This window comes from Enoplosus armatus, chromosome 10 (assembly GCF_043641665.1).
Source record: "Enoplosus armatus isolate fEnoArm2 chromosome 10, fEnoArm2.hap1, whole genome shotgun sequence".
NCBI lineage: Eukaryota > Metazoa > Chordata > Actinopteri > Centrarchiformes > Enoplosidae > Enoplosus > Enoplosus armatus.
In genome coordinates this window covers 10335857-10355489 of record NC_092189.1, presented here as the reverse complement: position 1 = coordinate 10355489, position 19633 = coordinate 10335857, and the positions used below count along the sequence as shown (strand labels likewise).

Below are 19633 nucleotides of genomic sequence, written 5' to 3'. Positions count from 1 at the left end.
TGGGAAGAGTGACCCATTTCTGATTTTATTCTTAAAAAATGTTTTTCTATTTTTTTGGGTCACAAGTGGCACAAATCAGATATGCAGAGGCACAAATGCTCTGAAACACACCGTAACGCTGTTCCGGAAACATCGGAACGGAAAACAGCGTGTCCGGCTGACATTTTGAAAATCCAGGGTTTTATTGGAGAAAACTGTCTGTGCAGCTGATTTACACTAAGTGTGCATGAAACGATGTATAATTTCTTTTCCTGAACACACCCAAAGTCCGGCCTCCAGCCCATAAAGTCAAAGGGAAGGTGTGGTAATGAGTCGCCTGCTTCTGCGCAAACTAACAACCTGTCAGTATAATTTGTCGAGTATATCGGCTGGAAGCTGTAAGAAATAACCCAAAAATAATGTAAATTTACTTCATTCAAAAAACAAAGTCTTTGTACGAACCAGTAAAAACTGAACAATGATCCTGTGTATCATTTAATACTTGTCTCTTTTAGAATAAGGAGTGACGAGTTAATGTGTATATGTATTTATACAGTACAGTGTGTTGTGTGCAGCTGTTGGTTTCTGTTCTAACCTGTCTCAATGCTTCATGCTTTAATCTCTAACCTCACCAGGGCAAGGCTGGACGGGATGGATACCCGGTAAATTTGATTTGTTATTTATCCTGTCACTCTTCAATTCACCCAATCACGTCTCTATTTTCCTTCCAGTTTCTTTTTGTTTTTCTCTCTGGATTCATTCTAATTTTTCCTGCAGCTTTATTAGGCCTTTCTGATGCTCTTTCTGAAGAAATTACATTTCCTCTAATCGCCGCCTGTTTTCTTTGCCTCTTCATGCTTTTGCTCTTCACCAGTGATGTGTCCTGCCCCATGACTGAGAAGTGACTCACATACAAAGACAGTTATATTTAAACACAAGCAGGCATAGACTGCCCAAGATGAGATGTACTGACTCAAGGCAGAAAATAGTGGCATAAAACATATTTATTGCACGTATGAAAATGAGTAAGTATTAAGAGGAAATCTTGTTAAGATATCATCAGTAAACACAAGCCACAGGAGTGTAAACCATACCAATGAAAATGTGAAACATCCATCCAAAAGGTACAAATCATGGCCTTCAGCTTTTAAATGAGGTTTACTAATGTTTGAATAATGTAACTATTGAATGCAAAGCAGATCACTGATTTCCACCAGTGAGGCAGACGAGAAGACTGAGAGCCAGCTCTTGTGTTATCCAGAGATATAGCGGCCTCTTGTGGCCGGTTAGACCGCTGACTTTCTCCACAACTGCTGAGATAAAACATCTCACGGCTCTGTTGCTGATTTGCTGATAGCCAGTCATCAAACTCTCATCATCTAACACAGACACACCCTCATCGTCCGAGAGCTCAGGATGTGTGAGCAGCCGGATTCATCAGAACTGGACATCTGTGTGTTGTGCAGTCCACATGAAGCATGAGAGCATGTTACATGTTCTGTGAGACACTGTGTCCCCGCTTTCGTGGCGACCGGGCCCAGTATTGTGTCTCCACGGCGTCTTATCGTTATGTATGTTGTCTCACTGGGAAGTTTGGGAAGTTCATTACCCACGGGTCTTGCTCCCAGTCAGATTCCCAGTCTGCTTGGCACTGCACAGCCCTCCTGACGGGAAATGCCTTCTGCTAATTACACACAGGTGGACCGAGCACACGGAGGAGTGTGTGCACTTTTGTGTTTGTTTTCCTGTGACTCTGTTCATCTTTGTCACTGTCTTCATTAGAGATCCCAAAGTTTGTGGCACGTTATAGTGTTTTTAACTTTACAGTGTAAAGTATCTTAATTAAATGATGTAATGTATTACTTTAAAACTACATAATCTGAGTAATCCTTCCCAGTCTAGTTAGCATAATTAAATCAATCCTTAAAGTTCTAACATTACATGGATGAAACAATATTACAAGTGGAGGAGCTCTGTTTTCTAACTGTAAGAGGCAGCTTCCTGTTATGATGCGTATGTACAGGTATGATGACTAAGGAAGCTGCGTGTATGAAGTTACAGTGAATCAACAGGAGATTAATCATACTGGCAATTAACATGGACAGCACATTATTTCTTGTAGCAGCAACAGAGATGATCAAGTTGCTTGAAGCTTAAAGAGGGCCTCCTGTCGGGTAGCAGAGGTTGTGTATATGTGTCCATATGTGCAGATGTGTGTGAACGCCATCCAACCACCCATAGTTTATGTAGATCTCTGTAACAAAGGCCAGAGCTGGGGAAGTGGTCAGAGGTCCATGTGTGTGTGAGTGTGTGATATGTTTTCACACCAATAACTTCTCTCACATGGACTGCTCATATGGAGAGGGCATGCACATCAACACAAATGAGTCGAGTCAGTTTCCGGAGAGCACTGCGGTGCTAACTGTGCTGTGCCAGTGACTTGTGCCAACAAAATTTTCTTTCTTTATTTTTCCATTGTTGAAACAAACAGCTTGATCGCTTTCCAGCACTTTCTTTTCTTGCCCTCTTACACCCTTATCATGTGTCCGTCCATTTCAAGCCTTTAACCCTGAGCAGGCAGATGTGACTGTACACATTAACACATCATTCACCAGTATGAACATAACGTAATTGCTGTGGTGGAAAATAACAAAGTACTGTATTAAGATCAATTTTGAGGAACTTGTACTTTGAGTATTTCCATTTTCTGCCATTTTTACACTTCTGCTCCGTTAGAGTTAACTTTAGTTACTTTGCAGATGCAGATGAATAATACAAAATATAATCAACAAATAAAGCATGATATCTTATTATAGGTCAAGATAAGACTTTATTGATCCCCGGGGGAAATTCACAAGCTGCCCAGCAGTATATAAAGTAATGAAAATTAGCCCCACCTTCACCAATTGCATCATTAAAGTGATTCTTAAACATTACTGCATCAATAATTATAATACAATAAAATAATATATATAATTCTGAAATGGGCCATTCTGCATCATAAATGCAAGTGCTGCACTTCTTTCAGGTGGCATACACACGTCTCACAGTCGTTAGGTTCACCAGACTAATGCATGCAGCAGTCCGCTTCCATTGAAGCATTAGAAATATGATAAACGGTGTTAATGACATGCGGTTTGTGTGCATCTCAAGCATAACACTATGCTAAGTGTGTGTGTGTGTGTGTGTGTGTGCATGCTGATGTATGTTTTCTCTCCTCATGTAACCCCTTTTACTTCTTCCTCTCATAAATCACAGCCGAGGGGTTTGAGTTTCAGAAAAGAGCCTCCCCACTGTCAAACAATCAAAGTCACACAGACTGACAGAACAGTGCAGAGGGGTAAACACACACCCACCCACACATACACACACACACACACACACACACACACACAGTTGATTCTCATTCATATGCGCAGTCACCAGCGTGCCCAGCCACTAGCATGTTTATACGAAAGTGCCAGCCTGTGACAGACAGCGGACCTCACTCAGCAGAAACAGGCCAAGGCCTCCATTGTTCAGCCTTCCAGGCCGCTGAGCCAGATTAAAGCCAGACAGTCACCCGACAACATGTCAGTAATTTTCTGTCCCAAACACACAGCACTCTGGTATGCTTTATTGTGCTCTTTGGTTCTGGATGCAGCCACTTTTTTAAAGAGCCCAATGTCATGTATCACAAATTACGCTCATGTAGCTCCAACATAGAGTGGAGTTTTGTCCCTGTGGCAACATGAAAGTAACTGGAGAGGAGGACAAAAGAGGGCTGGTGGGTCACTGGGAGAGAGTAAAAGATACCAAAGGATGCAAGAGACGTGAAGAAAGCAGAACCAGGAGAGAGGAAAGGGCTCTCTCACTCTCCCCATCTTCCTTCATCACATAATTAAGCTCATTGAGTACCTGATGTGTGCGACACATTGCCATGTGTGCTTCTAGCTGAGGCGTCTGCTCTGATGTGCAGACACAAGACAAGTTTTCACGCCGCATCCTCAACAATTACACCCTACTGGATAATTACCAGTCTGCACCATAGGGAGTACAATAAAGACAGTAAAGACGGCCCTCGCCCTCTTTCATTGGGATTAAGACACACACACACGCACATATGTATGAGCATGCACACACACACGCACATACACAAACATAGACACAGACATATGCCTCCCCTCCTGCAGGCCAAGTTATTTTCCAGAAATGTGTTTTAAAGCCATCTAATTGGTGGGAATGCTGAGTTGAAACTTTTTTTTTTCAATCTGCTGAGGGACGCTGCGGGACAAGATGGCAATGCAGACGAGAAATACACACAAAGAACCACACACGCATAAAAAGGCATTATTTCATTTTCCCCACATTCACTTGAGGTTTTGGTGGTTATCTCAGGCCTATTTTCTCACTTTTTCTCAACATTAATCTCCGAGTTTTATTTCCTTCTATGTTCCTCTGTTCTTCCTTTTTATTCTGCGGCCTGATCCATTTGCGGTATGAGATGAAGAGATTCTAGTGGCTTTATTTTTGTTCAGCCTTCAGCCTGTTCTATTTTTATTTGCTGTTTTTGCCGCCTGATGCGTACTGTACCACTCTGGGGGTACGGTGTAACAGTGCAGCTATACAGAGAGAAAAGAACAGAATATATTAAGGGCCACACATCAAAATCCAATTTCCCCTGGCTCCTGTGTCCCTGACTCTTGCTCTTATTCATATATACATTGCCCTTGGCTTCCATTAAAAGTTCCTTCTGACTGCTGTTGCTGATTTAAGTAGGGCTCATATATTTAGAAGTTTCTCTTATCAGTCATAGAGGAGCTTCCTGGACTGCTGTATTGTTAGCTGAATTATTGCTCCAGGTATCTACAGCAATTCTGGGTCTTGTTTTATTCCATATTGGATACCAGTTAAGTAAGTAAGGTCACAGAGGTTACAGTATCTACTATATGCTACTGTCAGCTGCCAGATATTAGATACAGGGTTTTATTGTTGAGAATAAACACGCTCTATCTCTCACACACACACGAAGGAAGAGACACACACAGCTATAGTACCTACAGTTCACAGGCCGCTGTGTGGCTTGTTAGCAGCCATAAATCTGTTTTTTTTGCTCCGGTTAAGACTTTGCAGCAGCAGATGACCTCACCATGTACACCTCGTCTGCTCATCCTGACGAGTCTTGAAGGAGCCGGGCCCTGATAAACGCTGCCAGATGCAGAGATATCATTGCGTACACACACACACACACAGGCACACATACTGATTCATAGATCCAGAGACACAGATACCAGGGAAAACTCACTGGGACTTTTGTAGGCTCATTCTAATTCTCACACTTGCATGCATGACATGATAAACACAGCGTGATGCATTTAATAGAGTGGTGAAACTACAACCTGTCCTGTACTGTATGTAGCACCCAGTGAATGAAATACGGAGCATTACCTCCTGACTGTTCACACTCTTCTCAACTTTGGACAGTCATGGTGAAATTATTGCCGTCCGATTGGTCTCAGTCATTTGTTCCATCCCAGTCTCAGCCACCTACTGCTGATTTCATGAGGGGCCCTTAATCAAAAAGACATCGGGAGCCTCAAAGGCTTTTTGCTGAACTTTTTATAAATCCCTTTTATACAGACTAACCACTTACGTTCTTGAAGAGAGTTTATAGCCATGCCCTCTTATTACAAGACTAAAGAGGGGCAGCAAAGGATCACATGAACCATTAATGAGCTCTAAAGTATCACTCCCTCCTTCCCGCTTCTCCTCTTCCCTCCGTCCTTATGTGCCTACTGTCCATCCATCAAAGCAGGCAGCGATGACACTGTGGTAGGTTTTCACTACAGGACCTCAGGCCGGATTGCACCCATGGGGCTGGTAAAGCAGGAAGATGAAGAGAAAAGCCCAACTTGTGTAAGCCATCCAAGGCCAGAGATGACGATTGTTAATGATGGTTTCCAGTCTGCAGAGCCACCAGGACTGTGAAGGGCTCGAGGGACCCTGTAAAAACTGTTAGCTTAACATCAAGTATGGTCGTTAAGGAGGAAGTCAACATTAGCCTTTACCACATACATCACATTCAAGTGTTTTTGGAAAGTTTTGATCCAGGAGCCAACTGTTCCTTTATGTTTGAGTAGGGATCTAAAGGTTTGTGCCTTTGAACTGAGTGTTGCTTTGCAGAGGAGGTTCAATGACTGCTCGGCTGTTTTTATTGAGGTAAACAAAGTGGACAACTCCAACTGCTGTTTCAGCACTCGGGTGAGGTTGGATAGGGACTTTAAACGTATACTTAAGTGCCTGTCGGATTATCTCATCACCACAAACGCACTGAGACATGATGATAGATGTGGGGTTCTGTGGAAGATGAATACAGCTGGACCAAATCCATCCGCAGTCTATCGTGTTGGACACCACACTCTAAATCTCTGCCTAATTATAAACCACACACACATAGTTAAATGGGGCAGGATATATACAGAACATTTGTATAAAAAGTAATAAATACTTTCCTCCTTTTTCTACTTTCTCATCCTAAACTTTCCAATAATTACAGCTGTTTCTGTCATTTACAAGCTTTTTACTGTCTTCACTTGATCTGTTTGTCTCGCCAAATCCACTTAACTGTTTTTCCTAAGCTAAGATCATTTACATTGTTTCCTGAGAGATATGGAGACAAGACTCAAACATTATAAAATACAAATAAATAACAGCCGGTTCATGATATTTTGGAGGGGGAAGATAATTTTGTCTGTTTTTTTATGGGGCTTATGTATCAGACTATTTCTTTGCCAAAGTGATTAGCTAAGCTAACTGTTTCGTGTCTTTAGCCTCATGCTCATCTTGATGTTAATCTCCTCATCTATCTCAAGAAAGTGAATAAGCATATTTCCCAAACTGGCTAACTATTCCTTTAATGGTTCTGTGTCTACCTGGCTCTCATAACTTTGTACTTTTGTCTTTTCATTATTTCTCTGTCTTCCAACAGGGTCCACTTGGCTTGGATGGGAAGCCAGTGAGTATTCCCATAATCGAAAGTATAAAAGATGCTTTAAGTGACTGACAATAGTTTAATTGTCACTCTGTTTTTTCTCCCCTCAGGGTTTACCAGGTCCCAAGGGAAGCCAGGTACACCATCACACACCTGTTGTCTTGTTTCGGTTTTCTAACTGCACATATCAATTACACTGAAGATTTTCTAACGGTGAATCCAGGTGGGCATTTGGCCTGTAAGACAGGTGATGGTTTGCTGAACTTCATCAATCATTTTTACTGTTCCTGAGGGAACGTCGCTAGAGAGTGAAAAGCCCACGGTAGCCATCTTGTTTCTTTTTCCAACTCTTAAGTCATCTCAGGGCTCCCAGCCGCGGGGGAGTCATGGCTCAACTGAACTGAGTGCTGAAATCCCCTTTGCACTTCACCCCTGAGTCCTATCCATCACCCTTCGCCTGAAACCTCGCCCCACTCCCAGACACACCCAGGTGTGGCGTGGAAACAGGCGGAGCAGAGCGAATGGGTTACACACCAGTGGGAAAGTGAGAGAGATAATAGAGTTTATAACCTTCTACAGAAACTCTTTAAAAAGTCATTATAGTACCCTCTAGCCCCCCTCCCCTTCAGCCCTCCTCTCTGGTCATTTTGCCCCTGAGAGGGACGAGTCATCTGCTGAAATGTAAACCCCTCACAGCATAATGAGAGCTGTTTGCCTAGCTCCTCTCCAAACACCTTTAAGTTGTTGTTTCCTGCAAAAGAAGACCTCAAGCTGGGTCTGTCCTCTCCCAATCACAGAGGGTCTGCCGTAAAACCCCGGCAGGTGTGAGACAGACCTCACCTAAGTACTCAAAAGATGTGGGGGGAGTTGAAAACAGGAGAATAAAGTATGAAAATGGTAGAACAATAAGATTGATTTGTTGATAAGTGACAGCCAGGAGAGACCCAAGACTCAGGGTTAGCATACAGGAATAAATCAAGGAACTCTGAAAACTAAGTTCAAGGAAATGACCACACACTAACAAAACATATAAAGTTATAAAGGTTTGTGAACTATAATGAAGAAAACATGAACTGCATGACAAAGAAATTGGAGTAAATGTAAATAGCTAAATATTATTAGAAAACTCAAACAAATGTTCTGAACTTTTAATACGTTTAAAAAAAAAAAAATATATATATATATATATATATATATATATATATATATATATATATATATATATAATATATCATCCTTGCAAAAACACTTCAGCCATAATTAAAAGTAGGATTAAACTAAGAAAGAAAATACTAACTCCTTTACATCCAGTTTCCTTCAGTTTCCCTCTTATTCCCCACTGTCTGACGCTATCACATTCATATCAGCTTGTTCCAGCTTTTCATTGAAGCAATACGAGTAAAATATCCAAACACAAGACTCTTATGTTTTTATGGCTGCACCACCGAAGCAAATGGAAGTATTTTAGATGTATACTACATCAATTTATACTCATGTTCCAAAATTCTACCAGACGTTCTCGACATTTTTGGTCTCTTTAGAAACTTTTGAATGTCGACTATGATTTGAAATGAAGTTAGTTTGGGTTTGGACAATGTTTGAACTGACTATCCAGCCAACGGAACAAAGAGATTAAAGAGGCTAAACTGAAACTGAAATAAAATAGAAATCTATCAAAAAATCCCCAATGATAATTTCACACCTTTAGGAGTAGTTGCAGGTGTGCTGTCACTTGAATTAAACCTTCTTCCTCCTCCATCCGTCCCCCGAACTGAAGGAGAGAGCAGTGCGGGAGATAAACTGCTGTTCCCTGTCATCATGTGGCCATCAACAAACTGCTTATCCTGTGCACCAGACCCCCCACCCCCCCACCCCCCCTGTCCAGACAAAATGTCTGCCAGACAGAGCAGACGTGAGGAAAGGGGGAACAAATTAGGGAGGGAGACTTCAAGGCAGATTTAGAGACGGGGGGATGAGTGAAAAGAACTGACAGTACAGAGAAGAGAGCCATGAAGATGTTCAACTTAAAGGTTGATTGGGCTTTAGGAGGTAAGATCTGCTCACTGTAGTCACTCTCAGAGAGACAGTGGCTAAGATCAGAGGCAGTTGGTGGCAGGTCTCCATGTAGTCCTCTCCGTCTGTCTCTCTGTCACGGTCACAGAGGGCCTGTTAGTCAGTCTGCGGTTTGTGGTGCCGCCACACTCGGCGTCCTTGTGCCACTGAGACAGGCAGACGGAGAGATGGACGAGGGCACGGGACAGCTCATCTGTGGGCCTGGTGTTCATAAGACAACGTCAAACTGTCCAACGCACAGTGCGACTGTGACACACTGTACTCGAGTGCGTAGGTCTGTTTTTGAAACCCTGTGTTTTTAGTTAGTGTTTCCAGCATTCCACGTCCAAAACCATCTTAAGAGTTCCCCTCTGACTGGTGGAGGAACAAAGAAACATGCAGCCCTTTCAGTTTTATCTCTCAGCAAAACAGTTTTTATCTCACAGAGAGAGTTCTCGCTGCAAGCTCACGTCACATGGTCGTCTTTTTGTGAAATATGCTCGGACAGAAGTGACTTGCGATTGAGCAGTCTCGATGGCACGGCTGCATTAAGTGGTATTACTGCCTTGCCTTACCATTTGATTGAATGCTCCCTGCTCGAGTTGAAGATGTATTGTACTATGATGTATGTTGCTCATATGATAACTGATTCATCTCCACCAACTGTCTCCGATTATCTCTTCCCTCCCTGCAGGGACCAGCCGGACCCAAGGGAGAAAAGGTATGCTTCACTATGGATTTCAACAACCCTGCTAGACAAGTCAGTGTCAGACAAGTCACATTCATTCACAGGCAGACAGCTTCAGAAAGACACAAATGCAGACATACACACACTTATACACACTCACAACCTCGCAGGTGTTCTCTCCGTCGCCCTCCCACGTTCACGTTTTCACTGCGAGCCCATCAAACGAGCCATACATTACTTGTAGTTATGTAGGAGCTCATGTGTCTCCGCACATTCTCACGTCAAGGCACTAAACAGGTTTACAGGCCTTCCGCAGGGCTCGATGATAGCCAGATGTTTTCCCGCTCTGTGAACCTCTGCCCAGCCTAAGATGTTAGCGACCGTAAGAGCTGCAAGGAGGCTCATGCATGTGGTCATTTGTGTATGTGTATGCACCGATGGGTAACTGTGTGTGTGTGTGTGTACGTTTTTGCACTCAAGCAAAAATTGTCCAGATAAGCGCAAACCACAAGAACAACTGCAGTAAACAGCATCTGTCAGAGCAGGACTCAGTCTGATGAGCGGGGATTGCAAATGACGGATGGTGCTGAGGTTTGGAAAATTGGCTCCCTTCATGTAATCATGCTAGTAGCTCCATGATGAGAAGACGAACTCCAAATCCTCATCAGAGAACCAACAATCCCCAGCACGTGCGCTCCCACTTCTACTTGGCCCATCGCGTCCCGTCAGATGATTCCAATTGTGGCCTATCAAATGATTTATGCACTAAATGTTGACATCCTGAGCTGGTTGGAGGACAGATGACCTTTGAGTCGCTTCCTTCCCAAACACAAGTCTTAGTTTTTAAGCCTGTCTGTCACAGCTGCTCTACAGTAGCTGCATTATCTGGCTTGCCTTGTCCTGTGTGCACATACAGTCGTAATAACTGCTGACAATTGTTATTTTCCTGTTTTTCTCCTAGGGTGACCAAGGAGACGTTGGGCCAAGGGTAAGTCATGTTTTCTGTCGTTGCCTGAGAAGGTGAAACGAGCTGTTTTTGACTCATATGTGCATTTTAGAAGCTATTTTTTTCACTTCAACTGACCTGGCTTAAAAAAAACATTCCTTTTAATGTGTTTTGTTCCCCAGCAGATCTTTGCAATTTAAAAATGAGCTCCTCCTTCCAGTTTTTGTCCTCTTTCTCTTGTTGTGTATTTCTCTGTCTCTGCCAGTTTTTAGAGACACTGTGTGCTTTTTCCATTCAGTCATTTTAAGAAGGGAATTTTCTTTGAAATTTGAAAAAAAAAGAATTGTGCATCAATTGAGAACTTCATAAAAAAAAATCTATCTTTGCTGTTACCCTTTTATTTTATTTTTATATTGACAGAACCAAAAGCTAAACAACAGGTCCTGTCGTATCATATGTCAAACTTTTAAGGAAAACATTTTGGGAGATTTAGATGAGAGGATCGATACCATATCATGCCTGTACGGTAATGCAGCACACTTGGTTAACCTGGCTCTGTTCAAAGGTAACAAAATCTGCACCCATACATGCACAAATACAGTTACGCTTCTATCTATGTGTGACTGACTTATCAGTGCACCTGAACTGGAACGTGTCCTAGGACTGCAGGAGGAAACCAGGGAACATGTGCATCTGAGATTCAAACCCAGACCAGACAGAGTAACAGACCATCACAAATTGCAAAATCAAAGTCCAGGAAGAGAGGAATTGTCTTTCCTCAGAGTTTTTGAAAAAACACTCATCATTTCCTTGTTATCACACTGGGGGAGCACTGTGCACACGCAAACAGACAAATGTGAAAACACTTCTGATTTCTGAAGTTCTGTTCTATCAACATAAGCGTCAACACTCGAGGCAAGTCTTTTTATAAGTATGTTTACTCTGTGCGGCTTCCCCAGCAACTGCACCAACAACATAGTCCGGCTCCTATGATGAGGTTTGAGTTGCCCACATCTCCAAAGCCAGAGATGAGAAATGATGATATTAAAGAACGATGGAAATACTTAAACCTCACCATCAAAAACCCAATGGTTGGGGCAGTGAGCCAAAGCTGCCATCTAGTCTTAACCAAACGATGTTTTTTTAAATATTACGGAGAACCTCGCGCTGCATCTGGTCCATGTTGTCAGTGTTGTCTTTTCATGTGATATCATTCCACCCGCCATGAGATCTATGTAATTATCTGCCGTTTCATTCACTGCGGTTTGAAAATAAGCCCCCTGTGCTTTACATGGTAAACGGCTCTTTGAAGAAGTCATGTACCCCATGAATCCTGAATGTTTCTCTAGTTATATTATGTTTAGAATATAATATCAGGTCAAGGTCACACTTCTTCACATGCAAAAAAATGAGGTAATCTTTGCATGATTTGAGATCCAAACCCCTGTTATTTTCACGTTTTTGTCTGTAACTGAATTATAGAAACATAACAATAGATACGTCACTAAACAGAAAATGAATCTGCAGAAACTTTGATAATTGATAAATGCATTTCATTTATTTATGTTATTTAAGCAAACATGACGCAGTTCACTGGTTGCAGCTTCTTTACTGCGAATATTTGCTGTTTTCTCAGTCTCAGTTTACACCTTTTAAATGCTGCAAATTATGCTTTTTTTACCCCCTATTTTTTTTATTTGTTTGTTTAATGATGGATTTGCACTTAACTTGATACTAGGGGAGATATATTTTCCAGCAAATTCAAATAAATCAGGTGTCCAGCAGAATCTTATAAATATTCTATGGAGTTCTTCATTAACAGTAGTGAATTAGCTTTATCAATAATTACTTCCCCTCACTGATTTGTTGTCCACATAATGGTACTATAACTATCCATACCAGACAAAAATTATTAGCCAGTAATTTCCATATTGGCAGTGGCCTGTCTTAAGAGGGCCATAACTCTGACTGTGAGCCACTTAGACTTTCAAAATACTCACACATGATATTTATAAAAACTACAAATGTTCCTCTTAAACCCCTTTTGTAGCCACTTGCTGCTTGTCTTTCTTATTAACATTCTTTAGCAATCCAACAAATTACAAAGTTTGGAATAATAAATAGAAATAGTCACACATCTTTTAAGAGTTGGAGGCTGACACTGTTGGTACAACAGTGTGTGTAAGAGTATTGGAATGAGACGGCTATTGTTTTATAGCAGAGCACAAATGGAGTGTAAATTTGACAGGGCTGCCAAGCAGAACGATATTTATGATGTGGATCAGAAACATTACAGGAATTCCTGATTTCTACCAAGGCGTACGCCATTTGATTTCCCAGCCTATCCCTTCAGATTTTGAGGTAATAGTTTGTGCAAGAATTAAATCTTTTTGGCATTCTGCATCATGTACTTCTTCCAAATGGTAAATATTGCACTTGGACGAGGCCTCTGATGCTTGGATGTCCTTGGATAAGTCTGCAGCCGAAAAAAACTCAGAGTATCGCTTAGAGACGCAGTCTTGGTTCAAAACAAACCCTGCAGCTCCTAAAACTACTGTAGTTGTGAATGTGGTTTGGCACTGTTGTACATTTTCATAGATATGGCTAGATAGGTTAGCAAATGATAAACTGTTGGTCTCTGAATGTTTAAAATAGGACTTTTCTTAACAGCTGTGACTCGAAGCTCTAAAGGGTGTCTGATGCTGAGCAGATAAAAGGTGTTGCGGTGGGAGGACATCATCAGTATTATCTCAACATTGTACGCTGATTCACCTCTGAACTCTGAACTGAGTGGATGAGAGAATACATGTGAAAACAGGAAGTGGCAATGAATCTCTGTCAACCTGTGACTTCCTGTCAATCCATCATTTCCAATGCTTTTGTCAGGCTGAATCTGGTCCCAGAACAGATTACAAACACAGGATAACAGGGGTATTAAAACACAATCAGATGTTAGAGAACCACCGATATATGTGACAGAAGGTCATGTGTAGTGTTGCATCTTTCTCCAAAGCAACTTTTATTGAAAGGCATAAAGCTGGTAGCCATTTTTCCCGGTCTCCAAACTGTCAAATCCATACATAGGACATTGTCTGCATGTTTTGATTCGACTGGCGGCTGTGCTGAAAGACAAGCTGTGATGGGAGTTTCATCCCCAGCCAAAGCCTCCTCTCGCCTCCCCCTGAGCAGCTACAAAAAGGCCACGGTTAGACAGGGCTCCGAGGTTGAATGGCTGTTTGTCTTAGCATCAGCCTTAAGGTCTGATGAGAACGAGGTAAAGGGGAAGCCCACTGTGAAACAGCCTATTCTCTCATGAGATGTTTTAGCAGCATATGTGTATGTGGTCTCCATGGTGGGAACGGTGTGAATGAGTGAATGTGACAGTGGGGAGAGAGGAGTGTATAGGCAAAGAGAGCAGGAGGAGGGGTCTGCGGTGTCGGAAAAAACCTCAGCTATCCAGCGCTCACCACAGCCTGTTAACGGAAACCTCATGAGCAGGCTAGCATCTCTCCTTCTTTCTCTACCTACTATCCCCCTGCTGTTCTCCCTCCCTCCTCCCTCAGATCTTCCCTCCATCCTTCCCTCCCTTCCATGTATTTTTGGAGGGAACTCAACCAGAGAAGCAGCGCGGTGCTCCGAGCTCTCTGGCGGCAGACAAACTCTGCTCCTTTCAGCTTGACAGACAATCATCACAGTTGCCGTCTGTCGGCTGGAAAGAACTGAGCCACCTCTGTTTGGTTTGGTCGCAAAGGGGAAGGATGGGAAGACATTAAATGGAACACACACACAATTAAATACATGTCTGAGTGAGGGACCCAGGATAGAGTTTCTGAAAGAGCAACGGGAACATTTTACCGTCTTAGTCTTGATTTAGCAGTATTTCTCAGTTTTAATGAATTTTAATATATCTCACTATTTGCAGTTGTTGGATTTTTGTTCAAACAAACATTAAATCTGCAGAATTTGTAAATGTATATCTTGTCAAATGAGGGTATTTAAATCTTGAGCTAAAGTTGCTCACCTTTCCGTTTGTCACTTCCTCTCTTCAGGGTCCTCCTAACTACAGCACATATGCAGGTCTGCACAGTAATCAGATTCTCACCGTCAAGGTTTGTCCCTCCAAGCGAACTGTTTCTTCGTCCTCTCAGCAGCCACCGCTCTCTGTCAGGCTGCTGATCTGTTGCTATCCCTGCCTATAGAGGAGCTTTCTCCTTTGCCTGACAGCTTCGAAGGCTGCTCAACTCTCATCTCTGTTTTTCCCACAGCAGTTATTTCCCTCTTTGTTGGACTCTCGTCTGCACTCTCTTAGATAACTACAGATTTCTGAATTCTTTTACTCATTAATCTCTTTCTCTTCTCCCTCTCTTTTGTCCTTCAACACACTCCATTTGCTCTCCTGTCGTCTTCCCTTTCCTGCTGTCTTTCTACTTTTTTGCTCTTTGCTCTTGTATCTCAGATGGTCTTCCCCCGATATGACCATAGCTTTCTCTCTGGAGAGCAGTCCAGCAGCTTTCAGAGACGCTTTCTGAAGGTAGACCACAACTAAGGCATGTGCCCACTTTTAACACTTTAATCAACCTTTCTTATTCAGGCTCTGAGTGTCGTGCATCTCCCTTCTTTCTTACATTTCCACTTTTCTCAGTCATGTTGCATTGAATTGATTTAACATTTGAACATTTTTTCATAATTGTCCTGCGTGTGCCAGCTCGTTGAATGATTGATTAGCTGAAACTATTTGTATAAAAGTTATAAAGCATCCAAAAAAAATTAGGAAAACATCTTGAAAAAAGAACCACACACATTTCGAAGAGGCTCAATAAATGTGTGCTTCTCATTACGAGGAGAACAGAAAAACTTTGTTGGCAACAGTTTAGTTCAAACCTGAGCTTAATAGAGACATAATAATTATCAGTTCAAGGAAATAAGGTTTTAATCTTCAATTTGAAGGTCTTGGTAATATCATTTCCATGAAAGGGCTTGCTGTACCATGTTGCTTGCCGCAACAAAGCAAACCATAATGCATCACATGCCTGTAGAGATGAGGGGGTGCAGAGGAAGTGTCACCATGTAACTATAGAGACAGCACTGGGCCTACATCCCCGTCAGTGGTGAGCAAGACTTTTAAGGCGTTAATGGTTTCAGTTTGGCGTAAACACAAGGGTGGAAGTCATCAGAAAGAAACATGTCCCCCAGTTAGATGTAGATCCAGCGATGAAAGGATCTTTAATAGGTGGTGACAGTTCCGGTTCTGTTTTGTGAAGCATAAACAGAAAAGAAACACCTCATTCAACAGATGATGTTCTCAATTAACAATTTTGCGTGTGTGAGAGTGCATTTGTCAGCATGGGTGTGTTTCGCTTTGTGACTAAATGTCAGTCTGACTAACCAGATGAGGACTGCCGCTCCCCTCCATTCTCCCTGTGTTGTCACTTTTTAAGTATCCATCTATTGTATGAGAGCAGGGACAACTAGCTAATTAAGCTAACAAGGTACATGCTGGCGGTGGAAAAGTTTAATTCGGATTTTGAATTATGCAGAAAGGCCTATATGGTTCGTTCTGTGGATTGTATAAAAGATATTTAATGCGGATATAATCCATATTTTCATATTGACAATGAATCAGATGGCTACTTGTATGTGAAAGGAGTCGATCACAGTGATGAACCCACAGAGGAGTATCAACCGACTGCAGTTCTCCTCAGCCTGTCTTTTTGCTTATTGTTTTGGTTTTATGGCACACTGTTACTTTACTATTTTGATTGACTCTCACCACTCTCACAGCATTGTTTTTGCTTGTTCAGCAGTACGGCCAGCACAAAACGGCACATAGACAAAGTCAGCAACTAGCTGGTGGGGAGCTAAAGAGCAGATACTGTATTTCCCTCAGGAGTTAGTTGAGACCAAAAAACGGAGCTAAAAGGAGAGTGAATATTCAACTTTGGTGGATACAAACATGACTCAAAATTATTTTACATTGCATGTACATTATTAATGTAATCCCTATCCACTGGATGTATGAATAGGCAACTGTTTGCTAACAAGTTCGCCTTAAAAACTTAGAGAGAGGGTGATAATATTACAGTGTTGTGCTTACAGCTGGTTTCTGCTGTCCCCAAGTGGACAAAAATCTATTGCTGCAGGTTTCAGGAGCATTTGCTATATCTGAAAGTGAATTTGTCGTGTCATTGACCAACAAAGTTTTGGCCCGATTCTGACGATGATGATTCTGATTGGTTTAAGAAATGCAGACAACCTGCAAGATTTTTTCCAACCAGGCAATCCAATAACTGTTAAAAAAAATGTTTTTGCGTTCGATGGATAAAAAAAAAACATTTTATTGTATTACTTTCCCTCATTCTTTTGTTTTGTTGTCCATCAGGGTGACCAAGGCCAGGCTGGACCTGCGGGTCCTCCCGGTCCACCAGGTCCCCCCGGTCCCAGAGGCCCCCCTGGGAACACCGGCAAGGATGGGCCACGTGGCCCTGCTGGAGAGGCGGTAAGAGCTACTCCTCATTCCTCACAGTGCCAAATGTACACCTACTATACAGAACAAAGCACCCATACACACCCACACACTCCATTTAGTTGCTGTTATTCCCCCCCCCCTTTCATCACCCTCTAACTAAGGTTACACAACAAAGAATGCAGTCACTTAAAACACCTCAGTCATCAGGGCTGCTGTTACCCCAATTGTGTTGAACTGGTAGGGATCAACCGCAGGATGTGACAGATCGTGTGAGTATGCTGTGTGTGAATGTGCATTTATACACATACATTAAGGGGGAAGGGGTCTATGCAGTAAATTGCAGTGAACCCATATTCTCATTCTTCCGGGTTTGCCAGTGAGCTGTGGCTTACCTAAAAGTTCCCAGAATAGCAACTCTACTCCTGGCCTCATCTGTTTTGTGTAAGACAGCGGCCACAAAGTTCTCCAACACGCCTCCATTCTCCCACCCTCCTACCACGGCTGTGTCGCTTTGCACCCCTGAAACAGATATGGCACTGCGGCGAGTTCATGGGCAGTTTGCCGGCCTCACCAAACAATAGTTGTGCTCCTCGCCCGAGGCAGTGTATATTTCTCAAAATGAACTTTCTGCTTGCCAGACTTTTGTTCACATGCAGTGGCAGCTTAAAGCTGTGGTTATAGGATGGAAGAGAGAGAAAAGGCTATGAAGGTAATTTTTGGTTATCCAAGTGAAGGAATGAATGCTCTGTTACCCTCAACTGGCACAGGACAGCAAAGGGATTCAAGTGAAAAATGTTGGTTTCAGTGTGGGTGAGCTGAGAGCGTACGCAGAACTGACAAAAGAGAAAGTCAGCGCAGCTCAGAAAATGACTGAAAACAGACGGGTCGAAGAGAAGGGGCCCGTCACGTAACCTAGTCAATTTCAAATGTATTCTTCGTGTTGATTAAAGGCGTTGCAAAACCCAAAACAGCAAAACAAAGCAGCGCTAAGAGCCGCTGCATGTTGTGGGCAGATGTCTGAGTGGGCTGAGCAGGAGAAAGTGAACAAGCCTGCCAGTATGATTGTCCCTCATCGTTTGTATCTGTGAAGAGGAAAGTAAAGGAATGACAGCTCAGACAGTTAGTTTCTGTCTGTGTCTATGTGCGTAAATAATATTTGAACATTTCTTTATTTCAACATATCTAAATTCGGGATATTATTCTAAGTGAACTTAGTGTCGTTTATAATTGGAAATGCATCTGACATCTGAACTCTGAACTCTCATCCATCCTTTTCTGCACTCAGGATAAAAGAAGTGCTAAAAATTATTTGCAACGGCGATTTGTTTCCCGCTGCTGTGGAGGAAAGATCAAAAGATGGGGAGGAGGTAAGAGTGGTGAGAAAAGAGGTTAAAAGGCTGCTGGAGCAGCTGAGGATGGAAATAAAAGAGGACCACAAAGCAGTAGAGGAGATCAGGATGACAGTTTGTATGTGCTGGCAGAGAGCAAGTGGAGGGAAACCAGCTGGGAAACATCTAAGTAGCTTCTGCACATTATTGTAAAATATGAGGACAGAGCGGAAGGCTAATAACCTCCAATTTATATCATGCATTTATTTCAGTGCACTGAGTGATCACGTAAACACCACTACTTGATAACAGTGTATGTGTGTGTGTGTGTGTGTGTGTGTGTGTGTGTGTGAGACAGAGAGAGAGAGAGAGAGATGTGGGGCTCTTGCACAAGATCCCACTAAGCTGTCTCTGCCATGGATGACTTCATAGCAGATGTTTAGCCACTCAAGCACATGTCCACCTGGGCCTCACAAACAGCCACGATACGTCTGTTTACCTAAATAAGCCAAATCACTGATGGACAGATGCTAGACGGTGGACATGTGATACTCTCTAATTGTTTGTGTTTGTGTTTGGTGTGTGGGGGGGTCATCATTCACCAAGTCCTGGCCAGCATAATCATCTAAAAGGCTACACATAGATGACAAATAAAAAAATAACTGAAGCAGCAGAAATTGTCTTCATAATAATTGTTGTTGTTATTCTATCATTTGGTGTTTTGCTGATGGTGGTGGCGCTGTCGAACACCTTCAATCTCATTTTCGCATTAGGTGTAAGCGTTCGGTGAGCCCTCATGCCCCGCCGAAGCATCTGCATCTGTTTTTTCTTTTGTCACTGGTCTTCATGTACTGCGGCTCAGAATAAGTGCTTGGTAAACGAAAGTTCACAGACCGGTCATGCCTTGTTAAACACTGACATCTAGTGGCCAAAGTGGTTGAAGTCTTTCATGGAGTCGTTAACCTGAAGTTGAGACCATAACTTTACGTTTCTCCTCTGTCCTTCTCAGGGTTTTCCAGGTCGTGATGGCATTGACGTGAGTGTAGTTCAAATCCAGTTTACACGTCAAGCAATCCGATTGTTGTTCATAGAAAAAGTTCTATTATAAGTCTGTGGTGATGATTTGTCTTTCTGGATAATTATGGTAACCAAATATATTTCTACCTCAGGGGCCACAAGGATTGCCTGGGAAGCCGGTAAGACC

At 42.5% G+C, this 19633-nt stretch overlaps 1 protein-coding gene across 1 annotated transcript in view; it reads left to right on the top strand.

The window, feature by feature from the left end:
• LOC139291633 (collagen alpha-1(XXIII) chain) overlaps nucleotides 1-19633 on the top strand; it is a 112592-nt gene that overhangs the window by 85579 nt on the left and 7380 nt on the right. Inside the window, exons 5-13 of the mRNA XM_070913732.1 lie at nucleotides 615-641; nucleotides 6947-6973; nucleotides 7060-7086; nucleotides 9696-9722; nucleotides 10651-10677; nucleotides 15092-15166; nucleotides 17015-17131; nucleotides 19439-19465; nucleotides 19599-19625. Of these exons, the coding sequence (XP_070769833.1) occupies nucleotides 615-641; nucleotides 6947-6973; nucleotides 7060-7086; nucleotides 9696-9722; nucleotides 10651-10677; nucleotides 15092-15166; nucleotides 17015-17131; nucleotides 19439-19465; nucleotides 19599-19625 (381 nt within the window). The remainder of the gene's footprint in view (nucleotides 1-614; nucleotides 642-6946; nucleotides 6974-7059; nucleotides 7087-9695; nucleotides 9723-10650; nucleotides 10678-15091; nucleotides 15167-17014; nucleotides 17132-19438; nucleotides 19466-19598; nucleotides 19626-19633) is intronic.